The sequence below is a fragment of the Carlito syrichta genome, unplaced genomic scaffold (assembly GCF_000164805.1).
Source record: "Carlito syrichta isolate Samal-C Ts95f unplaced genomic scaffold, Tarsius_syrichta-2.0.1 Scaffold308224, whole genome shotgun sequence".
NCBI lineage: Eukaryota > Metazoa > Chordata > Mammalia > Primates > Tarsiidae > Carlito > Carlito syrichta.
Genome location: NW_007252320.1, coordinates 377,066 through 394,099, shown reverse-complemented (window position 1 = coordinate 394,099; position 17,034 = coordinate 377,066). Strand labels below are relative to the sequence as shown.

Sequence of the window (17,034 nt, the reverse complement as noted above, 5' to 3'; positions counted from 1 at the left end):
TGGGAATAACCCAAATGAAGAAAAAAACAAGGATGCAGGAGAGAGAAGGATGCAGGAACAAAGTTGAGTCAGTGAGAAGGAATGAGCATTATTCAACATGAGAGAAAAGTATATGGGTCCAAAGGCAAGAAGGTTGGTAGATTTCATGGGGAAAGTAAAAGACATTCCCTTGTGAAGATTTCATTTTCTCCATTGGAGTCAAAGTCGTCAGTGGAAAGGGAGGACCAGTGAGGAGGTTCTGGAACTTCAGGAAAGGACAGAAGATGTGAAATGGTCTTCTCTGGGTACAGAAGAGTTAACTGACTAGAGAAAAAAGATAGGACCACCCTGGTGGTCCCTGGGCACTGAGGGATCCCTGGGCACTGAGGGATCCCAGAGGTTAAGAGTCACAGGCGAATGGGGAACTGATACAGACACCCACTAATGCCCGTCCGTATTGTCACAGCCCCTAGAAAAGGGCATAGCAAGGGTTCAAGCACTCCTGCACATTCCTGAGCACAGCAGCACTGAGAGTTCCCTCATCTCCTATGCATTCCCAGTAAGTAGCTTCAGGGAATCCTTGACTTCCCTATAGACAAGCCCAATCAACTGAAAAATGCAAATCCCCATTTACTCCCTTTTTCTGTGTAGTTATAAGTTTGAATAATATAGTATCAATGTAATCATAAGGCTTGTGATTTGTATAACTTTTGTATCAGTGTAATCATAAGTTTTGCAATTTGTATAACTTTTGCATAATGCATGATGTCTTAGCCTCGTGAGCTCCCTTTACTCTATGGAAAGCTTGATTAATGCTTCTGCTGGGCCCGGCTGATAAAAGCTGTGAGATACCTCTGATACCTGGCACCAAGAAGTCTGGACCCAAAAATGTCACTATCGATAAATGCACTGAAACTCAAGTTCTGTACAATGCTCTGTGGGTCACGTGACTAATGTATAGGTACTAACAACTCTGGACTTATAAAAGTGAACTGTAAAAGCCTGGAGGAGCCAGGTGTGGTGGCTCACAACTATCATCTCAGCACGTTGGGAGGCTGAGGTGAGAGGATTGCCTGAGCCCATGGGTTCAAGAGACCAGCCTAGGCAATTTGGTGAGACCCCATCTCTACAATAAACCAAAAAATTAGCTGGACGTGGTGGCATGTGCCTGTGGTTCCAGCTACTTGGAAGGCTTGAAGTAGAAGGATCACCTGAACCCAGCAGGTCGAGGCTGCGGTGCCCGTGAGCATGCCACTGCACTCCAGCCTGGGCCACAGAGTGAGACTCCATCTCAAAAAAAGAAAAAGAAAAAGCCTGGAGGGTGAGCAGAACCATTTTAGAGAGACTTCAAGTCTGGCTCTGCTCCCTGGATTTGAACTCAGAAATACACTCATTTCTACCAGTTCCCTGCCCCTTTGATTTACTGGTATCAAGGAGAGCAGCTGAGCGTTACTCAGACCATAACAGGACAGTCCTCGTGGTTGTGCGCTTCTTTCAGGAGCAGCGGTAAAGCAGTTGGAGACAAATTTCATCGGTTTGTCAGCAGAGGACTGGGCAGTGTCTAAGGAGTTGCAGATACATGCAAAACAGTGATGACAGCAGTGCTAAGCTTGGTGAGAAGGGAAGTAAGAACAAGGTGGGGGTGATGGACTTACATAAAATAATGAGCTACATCCAAATGCTTGCTAAATGATGAAACCAGCAAACTTCACAAAGTTGTGGAGATGAAACTTGGTTTTAGTTTCTCCTGGGGAACGTTCCCCATCTCCCTCAGGCCTCTGCTCCATCCAGGCATTAACATTAATCTATTATCAACTAATACACAGGAAAGCATTCACAGACAAGGCTCAAGGCTCATTTGTGGGGTCTGGTTTGATTCTGGGAGGCTTTTGTTTGTTTGCTTGTATGTTTGTTGAGACAATGTCTCGCTCTGTCACCCCAGCTGGAGTGCAGTGATGTGATCATAGCTCAATGCAGCCTTGAACTCCTGGGCTCAAGCGATCCTCCCACCCCAGCCTCCTGAGTAGCTGGGACTACAGGTGGACACCACTATGTCTGGTTGTCATTTGTGTTCTAATCAGAGCCTTCTTTTTTGATGAATAAAACCTTCCAGACACAAAGGTCTCAAATCTCTCAAGGTGAAATTCCAAATCAATAACAGACACGAAGGAACATATTATAAGCAGAATACCAAGCACATATTAATACACTTATCAAAAATGAATGATATATAAAGGCAACAGTCCCAGAACAGGGTCCTAGACTGGTGAGTTTGAAATATTCAGAGATGCAAAGTAAGCTTGAACTTGGATGAGTGTCCTTCCATCGGTCGTTTGGTGAAAAACCATCTAACTTTTACATATTCTTCTGTCCTCTTTTCTCCATAGGCAGTGATATGTGTTTTGCAATTTCTGAGAATACAAAAAACGTTTACAAAATGACCAAGCATGTGGTCAGTGGACCAGGTGACATGCTGGTCCAACATCAAAGGAAAGGCAGAGGCGTGAGAAGCCCGTGAGTTGTTGTGTGTGATCTCTGAGAGCTGTGAGAGCTGTGATCTCCCGCCCAGAGCTCACACATACATCCCTCCACATCCTCTGAATCTCTCCTAGAGCGACATTTGTCAGAGAAGCTTTAGTGAGCGGCACTGGAATAGAAAAGATTTGTATGGCTGTTTCCCTTGGGATCTGGACACCAGCCAGCTACCAGTTTCTGCAGAAGACAACTTATTGTGATCAAAGAGTGAGGAAACCTGTTCCCTGGCCTTCTGCACCTGGGAAGGAAGAAGGGCGTCCTGTAAAGGAGGAACCCCAGACAGATGTGCCCACCAAGAGAAGTGCACGCTGCATTGACCACACGCGCATACATGGACGTTGGCCTGCTTGTCCACTGCTTTGTGGGGATATTGTACTATGGGAGCCAGCCAGCAGGAGGCTCAGGAGAATCAGGGAGTGGGACCCAGAGGGAATCTAGTCCCTACCTTGCACAGAAAGAAAAGAGAGTGGGCACTCAATAGTATTCATACTGTACACCAGAAACAGGACTACAAGGACAGTGCAAGATAGAATCGATGGCTATCTTTACTTGATGGAATGACTAGTGATGGCTATTATCTTATTTTTGCTTATCTGGGTTTTCTAAATGTTCTGTGGTGAATACGTATTACTTTTGAAAAGGGTGGAAGTGGAAAATATTCTTTAAATAGCATCCACTTCACACACTGGGGAACATTAACTCCTCTGATGCTCACATAACTCTCCAAGGTAGCAAAGCCCATGTGACCGTTGTCAGTTTGCAAATAAAGAATCTGAGGCCCCAAATTTACATTATTCTGCAGTGGGTTATAGTAATCCCAAGTGAGCTGATGTCTAAGCAAGCCCCTTTGACACTTCCCTTCCAATGGGCTGGTACAGCTACACACCACTGACACCCTCTCACACTCTCCTGCTGGAAGGTGCTATTCCTTGTTTCATCCATGGATATCTGGCTGGAGAGGTGGAGTCCTTCATTCGGAGACTCAGGATCCATATGCAAGTCAGCAAGAAGCAGCAGGATGACCTGCTTTCTCGCTGCTATGGCCTCTCTTTGAAGAAACGAACCTTAGAGACTAGAGGAAGTTAGCTAGTTTGCCAAAATTGCATAGCTAGTGGATGGCTGTTATGCAAACCTGACATTCTGACTGTAGACACCTTGCACTTAACCACAGGTAAAAACTCGCTCAGTGTAATTGTCCAGATTGATTCAAAACAATATGGCCTGGGGGAAATCTCTTGGCTCTTGACTTGAGCTGGCCAGTGTGAGTCAGAGGCTCATAGCCATGATGGATGAGAGACTGGTTGCATCCCAAAGAATTAATCAAATACGTTAAGGATATTGGGAGTCAGCTTTCTTTTTGTTGAAGAAACGAGGGACAAATATAGAGAAGGGAAGACTAGAATAACTTACATGATGTTGGATTGTCATAGGAGGCAATGGTGTGAATGCAGGGCTTCCAAAATATGTTGATACAGATAATGTATGTATGAGTGTATTCGTGTGTGCATAGCTCTATCCACCAAGAGGGCCTGGAATCAATGACACTTTCATAGCACTGAGCACTCTCAGTGCCTAAATATTGGTTTCTAAATGCCATTCTCAACTAAAAGAAACTAGAACTCCTTGGAATAATAGTTGATTTCATGGTTGGGGTAGGAAAAATACAAGATGAGCTTGGAATTTCTTGTGGCAGGAAATAAGGGGATTCTCCAAGAATGATGAAGACTGACAAAAGTCACAGGGGTTGCCTCGAAAGGTTCTCAGTGGTCAAATCTGGGTCAACTTGATCATCAAAAGTAAATAATGCTACTAATTATATGGAATTATAATTTATTCTAAAAATGGGAACCTGCAAATTCATACTAATTTAAATATATAATAAAGAAACACTCTACCTTATAGTAGGATGCCAACTAACAATTGCCGAAGAAATGGTAGCATTATATAATTATTTATTAACCATCTTAATATTTGGTTCAGGAGAGAAGCATCTGTGGGTGCCAAAATTAGTGGACAAAGTTTTCATGAGCAACCAGATATTTACACAGTCTCAAGCTCTCTCCCCACAAAATACTTACCAACATCTTAATGGGCATCTAACAACACTCACCCTTGCTTCATACTTATTAAAATTCCTTCACAAAGTACTTATTCATTAACTTTTCTGTAAAGAAACCTGACAGACACCATCTAAGCCAAACAATCAAAGTTAACTTCACCAGCCATGGGTTAAGTCAGCATCATCTGCCTTTTGATGAATGTGCTAATTATTTCTGTGATATCCCTGTGTATACCTGAATATAATCATGACAAAACATTAGACAACCTCAAGTCAAGGGATATTCTTCTATGTAACTGGTCTATACTTTAAAAATGTCAAGTCCTCAAAGGATAAGGAAAGACTGAATAACTTTTCCAGATTGAAGATGACTAAAGAGACATGCTATCTATATGCAATGCGTGATCCTAGATTGGATATCAACCAAACATCTAAACAGCTTACTGGGAAAATCAGTGAAACATGAGTGGGAATCTGTGGATTAGAAGATAGTATGGTGTTAATGTTAGTTTCCTGAGTTTGGATGGGTATCTGGTGACTGTGTAGGGAGTGTAAGGTATTTAGGGGGGTAATAGCACATTGTGCCCTTTTACCACTTTTTTCTCAAATGGCTGAGATAAAAATGTGTGTACAAGAGGAACCCCCCCCAAAACTTGAAATTTATTTATAAAATCGTGTGTAATTATTCGTACATGTTTAAACTTCAGTCATCTTCAAAGTACTATCTGTTTGATGCAATATACCTATCGAGACACTTTTCCACTTACAGCTCAGAACAGTTTTTGAATTCATCAGTTTTGATGTCTTTTAGGGCTTCTGGCATTTTGATTAGGTTTTTTGTTGTTGTTGTTTGTTTATTTGTTTTTGAGTGGGAGTCTCACTCTGTCACCCAGGCTGGAGTGCAGCACGCTCACAGTTACCCCAGAGTCCACCCGCTGTGCTCCGCGATCCTTCCGCCTCAGTCTTCCATGTAGTGGGAACCACAGGTGTGCGCTATCATGCCTGGCCAATTCTTAAATTATTATTTATTGTAGAGATGAGGTCTTGCCAAGTTGCCCGGGCTGGCCTCGAACCCACAGGACCAGGCAATTCACTCACCTTGGTCTCCCAAAGTGCTGGGATTACAGGCTGAGCCACCGAGCCCGGCCGCTTCTGGCATTTTTGCTTCACCTCTTCCACACCAGCAAAACGTTTTCCTTGGAGGACTTTTTTCACCCGGGGAAACAAAAATAAAGTTGCTCAGGGAAAGATGGAATGAACAGGGATGGTAGGGCATGGTGGCACATGCCTATAATCCCAGCACTTTGGGAGGTTAAAGCGGGAGGATTGCTTGAAGTCAGGAGTTTGAAACCAGCCTAGGCAAATAGTGAGAACTTTTACCTACAAAAAACTTTTAAAAAATTAGTGGCACATGCCTGTAGTCCCAGCTACTCAGGGAGGCTGAGGTGGGAGAATTGTTTGAGCCCAGGAGTTTGAGGCTTCAGTGAGCTGGGGTTGTGCCACTGCACCCCAGCCTGAGTAACAAAGACCCAGACTCAATCAATCAACAAATAAGTACATAAATATGACTGTCAATCCAGAAGTCAGGCTATCTGATTTCATTTTCTGGCCTCAGTGAGCAAATAACTAAAAGTGTCACCTTTGCCTCACTTCCTTATCTATAAAATGGGCCAATACTCATGCCTTCATTTAGAATGCTGTGAGAGTTCATGAAGTCTTTAAAACAAACAAAAAAAAGTGCCATTCAGGTTCACTGATATTTGCTGATGTGTCTGCTCTGTGCTCGGCACGCTGTTATGTTATTTTCCTTCTATTTTTCCATTTAATCCTCACAATAACCCTATTCGGTAGACATGATTAGCTACATTCTAAACTTAAACACCAAGGCCCAGAAGAGCTGAATGACAGTTTTCCTCAGATAGCACAACTAACCATAGGCAAACCTAGGATTCAAATTCCAATTCAGTGCTCTCTTCGTCTCATTATTTCTACTTCTACCTTTGTGTATTCAGGACGCTATCACAGTAATAAGATTTTCCAACAGAAGGAAACTTTAGAGGTCACCAACAAACTGTATTAGAGAAAACAGATCACAAAGGTCACTTTCAAAGTCTGGGTCTGAACCAAGCTTTTGAGCACTTACTGCATCCCAAGTCAAGGTGCTGCGACACTATGAACTATCTAGAGAGGTAAATGTTATCTGGAAAGGAGGCCAGGCATGATGGCTCATGCCTATAATCACAGTTTTGGGAGACTGAGGCAGGAAGATTGCTGGAGTCCAGGAATTTGAGACCAGCCTGGGTAACATAGCAAGACCTCATCTCTATTTTTTAAAAAAATGTATTTGTCAGGTGTGATGGCACATACCTGTAGACCCAGCTACTAGGGAGGCTGAGGCAGGAGTATCACCTGAGCCCCGGAGATCAAGGCTACAGTGAGCCATGATTGTGCCACTGCACTCCAGCCTGGGCAGCAGAGTGAGACACCAAGTCAATCAATCAATCAATACCTAGAAAGAAGAAAACTCTGAATGCTTTCTGAAAGAAACAAGGAACTTTCTGTTAATTTAGAACTGAAGAAGAATACAAACTTATAAGTAAATATTTCACTTGTCAGGGGAAGACTTTTAGAAGTGAATTCCTGGGACGTACACATATATTCTTAGATACTATCTAGCAGGTGAGCAAGTTTACTGCCGACTAGAAATTGCACAGCCCAAGATCCCTCAGAATGTATTTATAGCTGCTCTGTCACTAAGGAGCCAACATTTGATCTGTTCTTTCCAAAATAGGGTTTTAAAAATTCAAAAGGAAAAAAGGCAAAGAGCTCTGTAAACAACGTCTTCTGCAGCCGATTGTAAACACTACAGCCAGAGAGAATATCAAACGGCTGGTTGCAAAGTCTGAATGGGGTAGACTGCTTGTCTGATGAGAGGAGAGTCTTGAGGGTGGGGACTCAGAGAGGGGGAGGAAGGGCTGCTTCCAGCTTATTGGCTCTGATGACCTGAAGAAAAAAAAACCCACAGCTTGCATGGGGAAGGACAACTGCGTGTGAGCGCATTTCCTTGGAGGGTATTTCCTGCTTACCTGCTCCCTGTTCCAGGAAGGCAGATGACCAGAGGAAAGCAGCAAGACAGCTTGAGTCCTAGATTCTGAGGCCCTGGGTGCTTTCCAGCTTCTAGAAGTCTATGGAAGTTTTGTAAAAGACAGCCAAAGTTTCTATCAATGATTGATAACATCTAGATTGGAATCACCATGAAATGGTAGTTCCACAGTCTCTGATTTAAGATTCCAAAATCCAAAAAGGTCTAAACATCAAAATTTATTTTATGGGACTCATGACATGGCCTGAATTCTTCGGGTGACAAAATCTGATCCCTATCTGTGGTAGGGTGTTACAGGGTGCTGACCCGTGCCCCTGAGGGGGCTGGGAAGGAAGGTATGCAATATTAGTATATGCACTATACTCCCTTTCTAAAATATGAGAAATTATAAATCCCAAGAACATGTGATTCCAACGATTTTGGACTTGGATCGTGGGCCTATATTCTGTCTTTAGTGTTCTTCTTTTCTTCTAAATGTGGGTTAATCATCCATTAGTCAGTATGGTCAGCTAATTCACAGTATCTTTTTTTTTTTTAATTGTAGAGATGAGGTCTCACCAAGTTGCCCAGGTTGGTCTCGAACCCATGGGCTCAGGCAATCCTCTCACCTCAGCCTCCAAAAGCACTGGGATTACAGGCGTGAGCCACTGCACCCATCCCTCACAGTATCTTAATAAGCAAATATATGTCCACAGAAAAGGCATTGTTATGGTCTGAATAATGCTCAGCTGCTCTCCCATGATACCAATAAATCAAAAGGGGTGGGGAACTAGTAGAAAGAGTTTTATTTCTGAATTCAAATCCAGGGAGCAGAGTGGGCTTTTAGCCTCTTTAAAATGGTTCTGCTCACCCTTCAAGTTTTACAGGCCGCTTTTATAAGTCCAGAGTTGTTGGCACCTATACATTAGCCACGTGACCTGCAGAGTATTTTATAGAACTTAAGTTACAGCCACATTTTAGCATTTTATCAATAGGGACATTTTTCAGTCCAGACTTCCTGGTGCCAGATATAAGAGGTATCTCACAGCTTTTATCAGTAAGGCCCTACAGAAGTGTTAATCAAGCTTGCCATAGAGTCAAGGGAGTCTCTAAGGCCCAAGACATCATGCATGATGCAAACGTTACACAAATCACAAAACTTACAATTCTGTTGTTACAAAAATTATACAAATCACAAGCCTTGCGATTACATCGATATTATATTATTCGAACTTATGACTACTAAGAAAAGGGAATAAATGGGGATTTATATCTTTCAGTTGATTGGGCTTAGTCTGCAGAGAAGTCAAGGATCCCCCGAAGCTACTCACTGGGAGTGCATAGGAGATAAGGGGACTTTCAGGAATGTGCTCAGGTATATATCTCTCAGCTTACTGGGCATAGTCTTCAGGGAAGTTAAGGTTCCTTTGAAGCTACTTACTGGAAGTGCTTAGGAGATATGGGAAAGCGCACATCTTTTATTCTCTCTCAGAAATGCACAGGAGCGCTCGAACCCTTGCCGTACCCTTTTTTAGGGGCTATGGCAATATGAACAGATATAGCAGATCTCTATCAGCACCACTTGCCAGACCTCGTATGTTAACTTGCAAAGTCAACCGTCCAACTTTGGGAGAGCAAACCTGCACAGGCTGAGCTTTTAAACACCAAGTGACCTCAGAATTGTATGCAAAACCACCGGGAGTGGCTCTCAAACTTGGCTTTACCTTGAAATCACCTGGGGAGTGAGTTTTGCCACCACCTCCCCCCACCACCACCTTGGGGAGGTAAAGCTCATCTCTCTCAAATTTCTAAATAAACTATATTTTCCAATCTTAAAAAAAAGAGAGAGAGAGAAAGAAAGAAATCACCTGGGGAACTTTAAAAAACACTGACACCTGAGACTCTCTTTCCCCTCTCTACCACCACACAGAACTGAAGTCATGGATTTGGGGTGCAGCCTGGCCTTCTAGGCTTTTAATCATTCCCTGGGTGCCTCTGATACAGAGCCAAGATTGAGAGCCAGTGGACCAGGAGGTGAAATTCCACATTTAAAGCATGTGCCTTCAAGCAGATCCATTTCACTCACAACTAACTGCCAAACCTCTGTCAACTACCACACTTAAATGTTTAATGTATCCATCTCACTCTGGGTACTGGGGAGAGTTGGAAATTCAGCCTTAGGAGTGCTGAATGAATCCCAATTCTTAAAACTTTGGCCAGTAAAAAGCATACCCAAAACAAACATCTCTTAATAAATAATCCATGCTGCCCATTCCTTTTTCTATTGACCTTTGTTCTGTGGTACCAGAAAAAAAAATTCTTAGGTGTTTAATACCTTGATGCAATTAGGTTTCTAATTTTAATCCCTTGTTGATATCACAAGCCTAAGATCCCTGAACTAAAACACAAAGAGAAAAAAATTAAAATGAATGATAGAGACTAATTAAAAACAGCTTCTAAATTCAGAATGATAAACATACAGCAGGATTCCCTTTGGTTGGAATTGTTCTATTTCAAGCACATCGGAAGAACGGTCACCTGACAATCATTTCTTTTGGATGAGACTCACAGGATAAAAATGTACATCTATCTGCCTAGAAAAGACACTTATCAAGAGCTGCTTAAACCTGTAGACAGGGCCTTCAGAGCACAAAATACTCTTTAGAGGTCTACTAATTCAATATTTTCTTGTCCTATTTGCCAAGTTAATTCAGTCTAATTTTAAAACTTTCTGGTGGAGTGTGTATTACCAATTATTCATACCCAAATGAAGAACTACAACTTTTAAACCGTGCTCTAAGTGTTATCTCTGGTCTCCCTGTCTATAAGAACCAAATTAAAGGGTCTTCTGCTTGGAATTTTTGAAATCTAGACTAGCTCAGGAATAACGTCTGTTTAGATGAACTTTTTTTTTTTTTTGAGTTGGAGTCTCACTCTGTCACCCAGACTGGAGTGCAGTGGCCGCTCCTGGCCAACGCAGCCTCGACCTGCTGGGCTCCGGCGATCCTTCCGTCTCAGCCTTCCAAGTAGCTGGAACTACAGGCATGCGCTACCACGCCCGGCTAATTTTTTATTTATTGTAGAGATGAGATCTCGCCAAGTTGCCCAGGCAGGTCTCGAACCCGCGGGCTGAGGCAATCCACTCACCTCAGCCTCCCCAAGGCGCAGGATTATAGGCTGAGCCACCGAGCCCAGCTTGGGTGAACTTTTTTTTAGCTCAGAGTTTAGTCATTTTTGTCAGAATGTCTGACTTCTAAATCTTGTGTGCTTATGAATTTAGGCAAAAACCACACATTTTAAAAAGTATATAAACACATGTACCATGAGAGAAGATGCAATTTAAAATACAATAACAGGGCAACCCCTTCGGGTTCCCTCCGGCTGTGGGAGCTTTTTGATCCTCTCAATAAATCCTGCTTTCTTAAAAAGAAAGAAAGGAAAAAGGAAAAACAGCAACTACCTCTTGTCAAACCAAAAAAAGTAAAAAGGAAAAAACATAACTGCCTACATCTATAAAAGATGCAACTAGCAAGGAGAAGGAAGAATTATTTAGAGTATGACAATCAAAAATTATAACTAAAATTCATGGGAAGAAAAATATTACACTATGTGGCAGAAGAGATGGTTTGTGGCCACGAACTATTTCCCCCTTCTTCCTTAGTAAAAATAAATAAATAAATAAATCCTGGTTTTATTTGGGCAGCAATGAACTCAAATAAAAGATGTGATTTGCCAAACTCCTTCACAGCCGAGTTTGACATGTGATTAAGTTCTGGTCAACAGCAAATACACAGTGTTACATAGGGCATGGGATGGAGGTGGAGGTCAGGGAGGCCACCTTAAAGAAGCGAACTCAGCTGGGCTCGGTGGCTCAGCCTATAATCCCGTGCTTTGGGAGGCTGAGGTGAGTGGATTGCCTGAGCTCGCGGGTTCGCGACCCGTCTGGGCAACTTGGCGAGACCTCATCTCTACAATAAATCAAAAAATTAGCCGGGCGTGGTAGTGCGCGCCTGTAGTTCCGGCTACTTGGAAGGCCGAGGCGGAAGGGTCGCCGGAGCCCAGCAGGTCGAGGCTGCGGTGGCCGGGAGCGGCCACTGCACTCCAGTCTGGGTGACAGAGTGAGACTCCGACTCAAAAAAAAAAAGACGTGAACTCAGATTAGAGGCAGGTCCTTTCAAGCCTTCTCCCTTCTGGGATTAGGAATTCCAGCACCAACTTCCACCATGGGTTAAGAGTGGAACCTACCACCAGGACGGGAAACAAAAACATTAAAACCGAGTCCCTAATAACTTTGTTCAGCTGCTGCATTTATTCTGGACTGGCTACTTCTAGCCTTTTACATATGAGAATAAACTCTTGTGGGGTTTATTCTTTTTGCTGTTGTTGTTATTGCTATATTCAACTCTATCAAAAACCAAACTAATTGAGACCAATGTGAAAATTATCACATCAAAATCAAAATCAAAATCAAAATGGAGTTACTAAAGTTAGGAAAACTCTGACAACTAGAGCTGGAGGTGGCCATGAAGGGAGGGTTCTGGTGCTTGTATGCCTGATCACAAAATGATCCCAAAGACTGCAAAAAACACAGTCTTGCACACAAGCCATCATAACCTTACACCAAAAAAATATTTCTGCAAGGGCATCTACCCAGCAACTGCCTGTCAGGCCTCAGACTGGCATCACTCATTATTGATCTTTGTAACCAAGAATAATTATTTCAAAACAAGGATGTAATCCTCACTTTTTCCTTTAAAAACCTTTGTCTTCCTTTACCTCCCTGAATCGAAATACAGTTTACTACATTGTGTGTACTCCCATGGCAATGCCCTATTCCCAAATAAACATCTTTTCTCACAGGGAGCCTCTCTACGTTTTTAGGTTGACACTGGCAAAAGGAAAAATATATATCAGTCAACATATATCAACCTCCTGCACCAATTGCAGGGTCCTTGACCTAGGCCCTTGCTACTCAAAGTGTGGTCCCTGGCACAGCAGTGACACGAACATCACCTGGAAAGCTCGTTGCAAAGGCAGAATCTCAGCCCCACCCTAGATCTACTGAAACAGAACCTACTTTTTGTACAAAATTTCTAGGTGATTTGCATGCACAGTTTGAGAAGCACTGACATACAGTTAGTTCTCTTTGAAAAACCAGACAAAACGTCATTGTTTGAGTGCCCTGCTGAGCATTGTTACTGTGACCTAGATTTAAATCCTGAAAAAATGACACAGAAATATGGCACAATCACAGCTCACTGCAGCCTCCACCTCCTAGGTTCACTACATTGCCCAGGTTGTTCTCAAACTCGTGGCCTCAAGTGATCCTTCCATCTTGGCCTCCCAAAGTACTGGGATTACAGATGTGAGCCACCACACCCCGTCAAATATACTATTTTCTTTTTTGTTTTGTTTTTAACATATTTTATTCAAGTTTATTCCATTTTTCTCTAATGTCCTTTTTCTGTTCCAAAATCACCCCCAGAGACCACAGTACATTTAGTAACCATGTCGTCGTGGTCTCCTTTTTATTTATTTATTTTTTTGAGTTGGAGTCTCATTCTGTTGGTGAGGCTACAGTGCAGTCTGGGCTCAGGTGATCCTTCTACCTCAGCCTTCCAAGTGGCTGGAACTACAGGTGTGTGCCACCATGCCCAGCTAATTTTTTGAGACGAGGTCTCACCAAGTTGCCCAGGCTGGTCTCAAACCTGTGGGCTCAGGCAATCCTCTTGCCTCAGCCTACCAAAGTGCTGGGATTACAAGCATGAACCATCATGCCCAGCCCAAATATACTATTTTCAAACAATACACTTCTTGATAGGTTTAAATGCAAAAAGAAAAACAAGAAGGTTAGGAGACATTTTTTAAAAAAACAAACAAAAAACGAACTTTGGGTTTTTTAAAGATATGATCCAAATAAAGGAGGTGCTTTATACATAATGATCAAGATGCCAGAATCCAAAAGCAATAACCACTTCAGCCATTCCAAAGCTTTTTATTCTCTTCTTTTAGTTACAAAATATATATATCTTCTTAATAATTATTAATTTTCTGAAAATTCAGTTACCTCCCAACTGCCAAGCTGAAAGTGTATTTACCTCTACAGCATTTAAAAGTGAAAATTGTACTTCCGATGTATATTTTCAGTCTGGAAAATTTCTTCTCCATCCCCTATAAAGATTCCCAGTCAGTCAATGCAATTATCTGAAGAACAAGGTTTTTTTGAATCAATTTTAGTTAATTTTCAAATAATTTTTCTACAGCATGTAAATTATATCTTTTAGATGTATAATTTACATGCAAGAAAGTGCTCAGATCTTGATTTTACTACCAGATGCGTTTGACACTCGTATTCGCCCATGGTACCATCATCCCAATCAAGATATAGGACATTACCCTCACTCCAAAAAGTTCCAAGAAAATGTTTTTCAGTATTCCCCACCTCCACCCATCATATAGATTCATTCACCTCTACCATGCATTTCTTATTCTTATGAGGTCAGAAAATGAAACCAAAAATGATTTTCCAATTTAAAGCTGATGAAATAGCAATAAGAACCAAAAGGCCCCGTGTTGCCTTCAGGTGTTCTTAATATGCTTTAATCCTCAATCAAAAGCTTGTCCAGGCTGGCCCAGTGGCTCACACCTATAATCCCAGCATTTTGGGAGGCTAAGGCAAGAAGGTAGCTTGGATCAGCCAGGATTTCAGGACCAGCCAGGGCAACATAGTATAAAGCCCCCATCACTACAAAATGTCAAAAAAGTAGCCAGGTGTGGTAATGCATACCCGTTGTCCCAGCTGCTCAGAAGGCTGGGGCGGAAGAATCACCTGAGCTCATAAGATCAAGGCTATGGCAAGCTGTGATCATGCCACTGCACTCCAGACTGAGTGACAGAGTGAGACCCCGATTCAAAAATTAAAATTAAAAAAAAATTTAGAAAAACTTTTCTGACATATGACCATGAAGAATGAAAAAGACGTAAGCTTTGTTCAACTAGTAATGTAAGTGCTGATACAATTTGCCAAATACTGCCTACACTTATGTGGATTATTATTTTTTCATTTAATTTTTATTTTTTGTAGAGGCAAGCTCTCACTATGTTGCCCAGGCTGGTTTTGAACTCCTGGGCTCAGGCCATCCTCCCACCATGGCCTCTCAAAGAGTAGGGATTACAGGTATGAGTCACTGCAACAGGCCTTACGTGGATTCTTGATCTATTTTCTTTAAAGTTTAAGTACATTTTCTTCAGATAGGAAACACTACCTTCTAGTAGTCCTACTGGGCTATTTCTAATCCCAAAGAGAACTAAAATGTAAAGTGGCTTGCAGTTGAAAGTAGAAAATGTGTTCTTAAAAAAATTTTTGGTTATGTTAGGTTATTGTTTGGGACTGAAGTTGTGCATTAGATCGGCTAACCATTGTTTCTTTTGTCCTAGTTTTATATACTCTTATATATATAAAGCTGTACAGAGAGGCGTCTCTGAGCACCCACTTCCCTCATGGAATCAATTGACTTCATCAGGTTTTCAGTAGTTCACTTTTCCCAGTTTTAGAAGGCAGGCAGTAATAACTTACATAGTCCTTGAAAGAAAATTATAAGACAGGTACTCTTAGGTTTGGGTACACTGCAAATGTAAGATATCAGTAATATCACAAACCCAAGTAAAATTCTGAGGTATGATATTGACACGAAAAGTGCAATAACTAAACACTGCAAGTCCAGGTTATCCTTAATCAACACGTCCATATCTTAATGAGTCATCTTTTTCTCTAACTACAAGCCATGATGTACTGGCGATCAAGGTCAGAGTTCCGTTCTGGGGTAAATCGCTGCATACTTGGGGGCCAGTTCTTTGATCAGATTCACATAGTCGGTTTTTTCTGCACAGGCCCTGCACTCTTCTCCCCAGCTTTGCAGGATCTGTTTCAGTTCTGCCACTCTCATCTTCCACAGGTCAACTGATGCCAAGTCCAGTTTCTTTTCTAAATGCCAAAGAGAAAAAAGCACAATTAAAAAACAAAACCAGCCAGGCTCAGTGACTCATGTCTGTAATCCCAGCACTTTGGGAGGCAGAGGTGGGAGGATCACTTGAGGCCAGGAGTTAGAGACCAGCCTGGGCAACATGTTGAGACTTCATCTCTACAACAACAACAACAAAAATTAGCTGGGTGTGGTGGTGCTTACCTGTAGCCCCAGCTACTCAGAAGGCTTAGAGAGGGGATCGCTTGAGTGTAAGAGAGGGGATCGCTTGAGTCTACGAGGTGGAGGCTGCAGTGAACCATGATCATGCCACTGCATTCCAGCTTGAGCAACAGAATGAGACCTTGACTCACAATAAACACAAACATACATACCAAAACCAAAAAACTCTATGAGACACTTAAAAAGACACACATGATGTTGGTTATCTTGGTGCGGACTACCCCAAGATCCAAAGCAGAAAACAACTCCAGAAACCAAGACACACCTAAGAAGAATGTAACACAGCAGCTATCCATATCCAAGGGTTCCAAACGTACTAATTTAACCAACCATTATCAAAAATATTTGAAACCAATAAAATATAACAATATGACAGTAAGAAACAATATGCTATAACAACTATTTACATAGTATTTACATTGTGTTGGGTATTATAAGTAATCTAAAGACGATTTAAAGTCTATGGGAGGAGGTGTGCAGGTTATATGTAAATATGCCCCACAAGTGCATACACACACTTGTATATACAAAGATAAAGGGATGAACTGTGTCCTTAGATAACTTTCTTTCCAAGAGTTTGGGCCTATATAGCTCCGAGAATCTTCTGAGGGGTAGCAAGCACGGCTGAGCTTTTTTTTTTTCCTGGCTGGGCTCGGTGGCTCAGCCTATGATCTCAGCACTTTGGGAAGCCGAGGAGAGTGGATTACCTCAGCCCGTGGGTTCAAGACCAGCCTGGGCAACATGGCGAGACCTTGTCTCTATAATAAATCAAAAAATTAGCCAGGCGTGGTAGCTCATGCCTGTAATTGTGGCTACTTGGAAGGCCGAGGTGGAAGGATCGCCGGAGCCCAGCAGGTCGATGCTGGGGTGGATATGAGCATGCCACTGCACTCCAACCTGGGCGACAAAGTGAGACTCCAACTCAAAAAAAAAAAAGAAAAGAAAAGATAGAGGGAAAAAAGCAAACAACAACAAAAAAGAATGTTAGCAGGCAGTTTGGCAGGCACCCAAGCACCAGCATCAGAGAGGTGGGTGTACTGTAGAGGGTGATAAAATAAGTGCTTTGGTAATTTAGTCAATCCCGGTAGGCGTAGGACATCAGGTTAGTTTAAACTTGCGGGTCTCGAACCCGCGGGCTCAGGCAATCCACTCACCTCAGCCTCCCAAAGGCGCGG

General features: G+C 42.3%; 1 protein-coding gene across 1 annotated transcript in view; it reads right to left on the bottom strand.

Annotated features, from left to right (window-relative positions):
- Nucleotides 1-527: 527 nt before the first annotated feature.
- The window catches only part of CDNF (cerebral dopamine neurotrophic factor), a 41,269-nt gene continuing 24,762 nt past the window's right edge, over nucleotides 528-17,034 (bottom strand). Inside the window, exons 4-5 of the mRNA XM_008065315.2 lie at nucleotides 15,380-15,639; nucleotides 528-538 (exon numbers count right to left, since the gene is read on the bottom strand). Of these exons, the coding sequence (XP_008063506.1) occupies nucleotides 15,461-15,639 (179 nt within the window). The 3' untranslated portion in view covers nucleotides 528-538; nucleotides 15,380-15,460. The remainder of the gene's footprint in view (nucleotides 539-15,379; nucleotides 15,640-17,034) is intronic.